The 8,155-nt window shown below is 34.7% G+C and overlaps 1 protein-coding gene across 15 annotated transcripts in view; it reads right to left on the reverse strand.

Annotated features, from left to right (window-relative positions):
- The window catches only part of CLASP2 (cytoplasmic linker associated protein 2), a 181,586-nt gene that overhangs the window by 157,702 nt on the left and 15,729 nt on the right, over positions 1-8,155 (reverse strand). For all 15 annotated transcript variants that reach the window (XM_040637020.1, XM_040637016.1, XM_040637018.1 and 12 more), the window contains exons 3-4: positions 3,004-3,107; positions 1,046-1,137 (exon numbers count right to left, since the gene is read on the reverse strand). In XM_040637020.1, coding sequence (XP_040492954.1) covers positions 1,046-1,137; positions 3,004-3,107 — 196 coding nt within the window. The remainder of the gene's footprint in view (positions 1-1,045; positions 1,138-3,003; positions 3,108-8,155) is intronic.

Raw genomic sequence — 8,155 nt, forward strand, 5'->3', positions numbered from 1 at the left:
AGAGCGTGGGTACACATCATTAAAACATGAAGGACATCAGACACAAGCAAAAACTAATTCTAAACAATGTGAAATACGCAAACTTGAAAAATCATGACTGACAATGAAAACTGTCAACACATGATCCAACAGAACAAAATGTTCAACCAATGGCGCTCTTACACCTGGAAACCTACTCAGGAAAATCTGAGCTTTTGCTTTAAAATAGTGATTTTTTTTTAGATGCTGGGTCTCAAGTAAATTTGCATTCCAATGAAACCTTTATTTATGCTTATTAATATTTTGATGAGGTCATGGGTTGAAAGCAAATGATAGGAGAGCCAAAAACCACAAAAGTTGTGCAGAACTGAATGCACTTACAAGCTCTAGATGGCAGAAAGGACCACAGTAGAGTAATAGAAAATAAATGAAGGTATAGTTAGAAAAAAGGAAGTAACACTACAGAAAAAGCTGAAAGCTACTATATATCACCTATCTTGTTGCATAGAACTTGAGCAAATAATCCATAAAGAGATCAAAAGCCCTAACAACTTTGGACTGGAGTTCTGAGCTCTGTGGCTCAGGCTGTCAGAGCTCTACGTACTGATTCACTGTCTAGTTTCCTGGAAGAGTCTTGTTTGTTTGGTCTGTGATTTGGGTAACCATCCACACGGGTCTAGAAAACCTAGCTGGGGGGAAATGGCTACGATATTTGAAATACCACTGAGTTAAAAACAACTCCAAACTGGGTCCAGAACAGAAGCAGATCCTAAGTTATATCAACATATTTGTTATATGACCATCCATTCTGGGTAGAAACTATTAACTTACTCAAGAAAAAAAGAGAAATTCTTATCACTGACTAATAATTTTAAATTAACATACACATAAAAAATTAACAGCTAAAGATATCAAATCAAATAAAAACTCTCATACCAGAAATCAATTAATAACTATTTAAAATGTTATTTCCATAGCCTTCTTCAAGCTTTACGAAATGGATATTGCTTTTTCCTTTTAGAAAAATGAAAAACAAGATGGCTATTTTTAGTAAACATAAACTTACATGTTTAAGGTTTCAATAAGACACAGACACACGCCTTCTCGAGATCGAAAATTCTTGTGCTTAAAACCAGAAGCCAATTGTTCCCAAATGTACTATTTAAAAGAAAAGTAAACAAGTGCAACAAAAAATTAAATTACTCATAATCTTTTTTATTCCCAACCTTATCACCAACCTTAATAACTAAATTTTCCCATCAGACTTTACTTCTCTACAAGTTTTTCTAAGTCAAATTTGTACTAATGTGCTCTCACCCATTAAGTATCTTAATCACATTTTTAGTTTTTATTTAGTATCTTTCACTTTAGATTGCAGTTATTCTCAGAAAAACTATGTCCATCTTTCACTTTAGATTTCAATTATTCTCAGGAAAACTATGTCCAATACCTAAAAACCTTAGAATTTCCATGGACATAGAATTCTTTCTAAGCTTTAGAAACCTCCCAACAACAATCCTACCATTATAAGCCCAGTAGTCCAGTAAGCATTTAAAAGATCCAATGTTGCCTAGCAACCACTACAAACTGTCACATGTAACAGGCTTTTTCAACATTTTATAATTCAGGCTTTTTTCCCTTTAGCACTGGATCCAAATACAGAAACATTATTTGTTAAGTCATTTTATTGCTGCCTACTATAGTTTTCTTTTGTAAAAAGCATACATAACCTGTATGTTATACAATTATATGAATTTGGCGTAGGAAGGAACCCAACTTTATTCTTCCAAACATACAGCCAATTGTCTCAATCAATACTTTCTCCACATTTAGAAACACCATCCTTACCATTTATTAGATTCTTGCATACACATACACACGCGCACGTGCACCTCTTCCTGGGCTCTTTATTCAGTTCTACTAATATTTCTCTTTCTGCCAAACTTTCTGGAAGGTAACTTGGAAGTTTACTCAGAAAATCTTAAATGTGAGTAACCTGATTCAGCAACACCATCTCTGAAATACTATTCTATATAAATACTTACATTTACATCCAAAGACATATGTACAAGGATGTTCCTTATAGAACTGCTTATAATAGCATGTCAAAAATGAGTTAAAATTTAAACCACTAAACAAGTGTTGAAGGATATCCACTAAACTATTAACAAGGACTTCATTCTAAGGTATAAAATATCTGGGCAAACAGTTTATTTTTGGAATTTTTAAATAAAACATATGCAATATATAATTTTAAAACTGTATTTTAGGTAATAACCCATAATAGCATTGTATATATTGTAAATTCTGACTTTTTTCCTACTCAACATGAGGTACTCTATAAATCTTTGTTTATATGTCAATTTATTATCATGCTTTTTAAGTAGGCTCCATGCCTAGCATGGAGGCCAACATGGGGCTTGAACTCACGACCACTTAGATTAAGACCTGAGCTGAGATGTAAGAGTCAGATGCTCAACTGACTGAGCCACTGAGGCACCACTTTTTGCTCTCCTTTCAAAACATCTCCATTAGGGCTAATTTTTTCTACTGTACTCATAAAACACAAGTCGGTGTCATGGAATATATGTCTTATACAATTAGTAACCACCTGTTCAGATAAAAAATTTTCTTCTCATTGCTGTAAAAGTTGCACAAATTAATATAACATTCAGCAGTTCTCAAAATGAGCTTTCTCAATGAACACTGTATTATCTGCATGTAAGAAAAACTAGAAAATCTTAAAGAATAATATAGCCAGCATAGTAGCCAACAGAATCTCTAAGTTAGCTATGTAAAAAGTGTCAGAGTAGAAGATAGGAAAAAGAAAATTAAAAAGACCCAAAAAGTTAAATATTGACATTTTATCTTAAATTTCAATTCCTTTAAAGAATTAACAATTCATTGTTCAAAATTTCAGCTTTCGTGTCCCCTGGGGCTTCAATGATTTGCTGTGATTACCAGCTATCTTCACTGATATTTCACCATTCTTAGCGAAATCTAAATTTGAAAATGAAGGCCTACCATAGGTGGTGCTACTTGATCCATTAGCTTCAATATCAGAGTCTGAGCTTCATCTCGAACCTTGTCTTTGGCATCTCCCATTCTGTCTATTAAAGCTACAATAACTAGAGAAAGGCAGGAGAAAGAGAGTAAATATTCATAATTCATCTCCATTATAAGCTATATTTTACAAAATTATACACAGGTTGTTTCCATAAATGAAAAGTTAAGAGGTAAGCAAATTATTTCCTTTACTCATGAGTCTAATAAAAAATAACAGAGAAGGAAGTTTCAAAAGCATACATACAACATGATATCCACTTATGATAATGTTCAAAAAACAAGCAAGACTAAATATTATGCTATTTGGAGATGTGTATGGCTAGTCAAGCTCTACAGATGAGCAGGGAATGGTTATCTGAAAGGTCATGTTGGTGGTTACCTCTGGTAGAGAGAGGGAGGGAGGTGTCATCAGGAATGCAGAGAGGAAGTATCTAGGATGGCAGAGTTCCAGTTTCCCGACCTGGGCACAGCAGGTGTTGGTGTACAGTTACATGTGTGATACACACTTATGTATGTATGACATATTACTCAACTGATAAAAATAAAAGCCTAGGCCCCTGGGATGGAAGTTTTTCTCTACTATGTCCAAGACTATTTCATGAAAGGAGGCAGGAAAGGCAGGTGAGAGAGTCCATTCTTGGACAGTTTTCACGATAAAGGTTTCTGTAACTATAAATCAACAAAGCACCACAAAGAAATCACATCTATTGAGGATGAAGGTGAAGGGAAAGGAAGGTGGGAGCTAGAATTCAGAGGGTACAGATTCTAAAGTCCACTCATAGGGCAAAAATATCTCATAGTCAAAATTATCTTTCTGTAATCCCTTAAATTACCACTGCCCCTTGTGTGGTGTTACAAGGTACTGGCCACAATATTTCAACTCCTCTTGTCTTTATATCCTCAACCATTAATGTCTGCAGCAGTACTCACCTCAGAAGACGACTGAAAACTATAAAGGGAATAAATGTAAACCACTCAGAGTGAAGGGCACTGAGTAAGCATTCGTTATCACCTACCACCTACCACCATCGCTAGCATCATCCTACATGTTTGAAGGCAAAGAAGTTAACTTCTTTTGTTTCTCTTTTGACATGATAGCTATAGCCTTCCCTTCCCTGAGGCAATAAAGGCTGAGGCCTAGTTTAAACAAGGAAGAAGAAATGAGATGGAGAAAAGGATTTTTTCTCGTTTATTTATAGACAATTATAATTAATTATATACGTAATTTGATACAAATATCTTCAACAATATAACACTGTCTACAATATAACAACCAGACCGATGTAATAATAATAAACAACAACAGTTAAGGAAAAAAGAAATTACATTCTTTTTGGAAGAAAATTCGACTAGAGTAAGAAGCAGCCCACTATACCAAATGAAATGATATCATCCAAAACCCTAAGCTTGATCAAGGAAATGACTGTGTAAGAAAACAAAGTCCCTGCCATAAAATCGTAAGCCTAATCATGAGGCAACTGAAGTATCTGTCAGTCGGAATAATATAAACACTTCTCATCTTGCTCAGATGTATCGTTAACATCAGAGAAGATCACTGACATCTGCAGGATTAGCTGTTGTGGGACTCTGGTTCTGATAACTTCTGAGTGGCAGAAGACAGTAATAAACACTTCATAAACATTAAATATTATTATGGACTAAGCACTGAATTATCTCACGTCATCCTCATAACAATCCCATGAAATAGAGTAGGCCCTATGAGAGAGAGAAGGACCAAAACGATTAAATAAATACCTTGCCAAAGTCACACAAATAGCAAGTTGAAACCAGGACTTAAATAATCCACACAATTAGGTCCCAGTCATAACTATTTCTATTTACTTGTAACTGAGGTGTTCTGCGTGCGTGTGTTTTAACAATCACACAACAGTAGTATGAAAAAAAAATAGCCACTTCATTCTTGAGGTGGAATTTAACTCCAAAAAGAAAATTAAAATGTTGGCCCAAACAATAGCTCACTTCAGTATGAAGAACTAAAATTTTATAAAATACAAACAATGAAAACAACAACTTCACACTAATACACTTTTAATTATAGTTATTGAACAAAAAAATCCATGAATTTTTTGCATTAAAATTCCTTTTCAACATATACTCTCTTGGTGTCATGTAGAGTAAGATTTTATTCCTAGCTCTACCAGTTATTAGTTATGTAAGACAGTAAATTTCTCTGCCTTTCAAAGTTTCCTTGTCTATAAAATAAGGAGGGATGCAGGCCTATACCTCACATGGCTAGTGAGAGTATGAAGGAAAACTGGTAAAAAAACAAACAAACAAACAAACAAAAAACTGTATCTAATATGATGACCACTGAATTTTACCATTCAACATGATGAATACTCAAAAGATAATTATGGGAATCCAAAACAGAGTTTTTACCTTATACTGGAATTGGAACAGTGAAACACGGAAGAAGTTTAAAGCACAGCTGGTATGTTTTATTCTCTCAGCACTGTATGAGACACATACCATTTTACAAGAGGCAAAACTGATGACCAGGTAGCCCAACTCTGCTAATACTCTTTCTGTAATTCCATTTTTGATTAAAACTATCTGCTTAAAATTTGTAAAATATGAGATCCTTTGCTGAATTCAGTTATCATAAAACCAGGGTTGGTAATCAGTGTTAAATGTAAATTGTATATATTTTTTTGTTTGAAAAGCTTATTTTTCCATAGTATATGTGGTCACAAAAAGAAAATTTAAATATTTTATATTAAAGGAGTACATCACGAGAGCCCATACTCTTTCTGGCACTTCATCTAAAACTGAGCATGAATCTCAATTTTCCTGAAACATCTCTTCACTTTTAACGTAAAAAGGTAAAAACAGCTATAATAACCTAAGTGCACCAAAAGAAAATATCACTCACATCAAGTTACATATATCTTAGGATTACATTATTTAAAAAAAAAACCTTCTACACATAACTTACTTCAATTCCTTCCTTTCACAGAAAGGTTCCTAACGTGGTTTGCCTAGGTTCTAAGTCAGGGTAAAACAAGAAAGTTAACCCTGGGACTCTCAGTTTAGTACCGCACCTCCTTAAGAGTACACAGATATACTGCCTACCTTACAGAGCTACCATACGAATTAGAAACAGTGTAAGGATAATCTCTCATCTATGTAAAAAGTAGATAAGGCCTAATAAATGGATGACAAGTAGACGATATATGGTAGCAAAGTAGTGATAAAATTTTCCTATTATACCACACGACTCTCAACTAATAACAAGTTCAAGTTTCACCAAGGAAAATGATGAACACGTAGGGTTCAAAGTGAAAATGATACTGGCTAACATTAATGCACAGAAGCAAGCATAAAGAGTAGGAGATTAGAAGATAAAAAAATTACACATATAAGCCTATGTAGACACATGAAATATGAATAGAAGCAACTTAACGTAATTTATTAAGTATTTAAGGTCCTAAGAACCATGGAGTAAAGAAAACTTCAGTGTAGGGTGAGGTTAATATGAAAAGCTCCCAGATGTTGAAATCTGAAGTAAATCTTTTAAATAGAAAAAAGGATTTTTTTTTTTTAAGATTTATTTATGTACTTGAGAGACAGAAGGGGGGAGGGGCAGAGAGTGTCCCAAGCCGACTCCACATGGGCTCAACCTCAGGACCCTGAGATCACAAACTCAGCCAAAACCAAGAGTCGGACGTTTAACTGACTATGCCACCCAACTGACTGTTCCACCTGGGAGCCCTAAGAAGAGAGGATTTCAAAAAGAAAGAACAGCACAGCAGAAGCATGAACAAATTAGGCCAGAATTAACAAGAGTGAGCAAGTTTCTGATTTGCTGAAGTGGAAAAGAGTACTCGCTAAAGATCACTGATAAGTAAGGCTATTGAAATGCAGAAGGGGCATACATGCTGAGAGAACTAGAACACCAAAGGACAGCAAAACAGAAATTCGGAAGGCAGGACAGTCCTGGGAGGCAACAAACTAGGATTCTGGTCCCAATACTCCTACTGCCTCATTACGAGCAGTCGGAGCATCACACCCCATCTGGCCCTCCTTGTGTTCAAAAAATAAGCAAGATATGTAATACCTAGAATTACTGTCAAGCCTAAAATACTATCTGTCACAACTAATAACAGGGAACTACTACAGAGCAGGGGTCACAAACATAAATGCCTACAGTCAAGGACATACAGAAAATGCCAAAAATGAACCAGCTCTAAAAACGGCAGTATTCCAAGCTCGCCGTACCATAACTGATATTCTCAGTTATGAGGAGACAAGAGGAGATGGAAGGGACTTATGAATCAGAAAGCTCATGACCCATTCAAAAGAGAAGCTATGACAAAACTTCAGCCAAAAAGTACAGGGTTGCCATATTGACCAATTGTTCAAGACAAGTTATAAACATGAATTTTTATGTAAAATGTTCTAAATTTAAATAACGATTCAAAATGCTTTAAGAAAATACATAAGCCAGTAAAACATGTCTGCAGAGCGTACTTTTTAACATCATAGGATTTTTAAGCAGAAGACTGACAGTAAAAAAATCACCTTTCTAGAGGACACTCATACAAAGAATGAATTAGAAACAGGTACTGATTAAAAAGGGAATAATAAAGGGAAACTCAACTAAGATGCTTTTGCTAAAAGGGTAGCTAAACAATAAAAATAAAAATAAGAAACCAGCAGAATTTGGGGGTATACCAAACTTGAATAAAAAGCTGACCAAAGACAATTCAAAAATAAGTGTGAGGCATAATGAAGCATTAACTTAACACATAAAAGAAAATCACAAACATCTGAGGTTTCCCTTAAATATTTCTTCCCCCCCCCTTAAGTATTTCTACATAATAGGAACCAAATCTGCTCATCAATGCACTCCAAAATGTGACCATGAAGGTCACTCAGGTTTAGAAAACAGGTCAAAGTCAACATTGTAATCCGAACCATTACACAAAGAAAAGCACTGTACTACAAACACACTACTCTAAGTGCACCTCAAGGTGTGGTTGGCAGCCCAGACCAATCTACAAACTATCTGTGGTAAAACAAATTGAGAGTGTTTATAAAATAAAATTTCAAAAACAATCTGAGCAAAATTATTTATTGAATTTAATAA

This window comes from Ursus maritimus, unplaced genomic scaffold (assembly GCF_017311325.1).
Source record: "Ursus maritimus isolate PB19 unplaced genomic scaffold, ASM1731132v1 scaffold_20, whole genome shotgun sequence".
Lineage (NCBI taxonomy): Eukaryota > Metazoa > Chordata > Mammalia > Carnivora > Ursidae > Ursus > Ursus maritimus.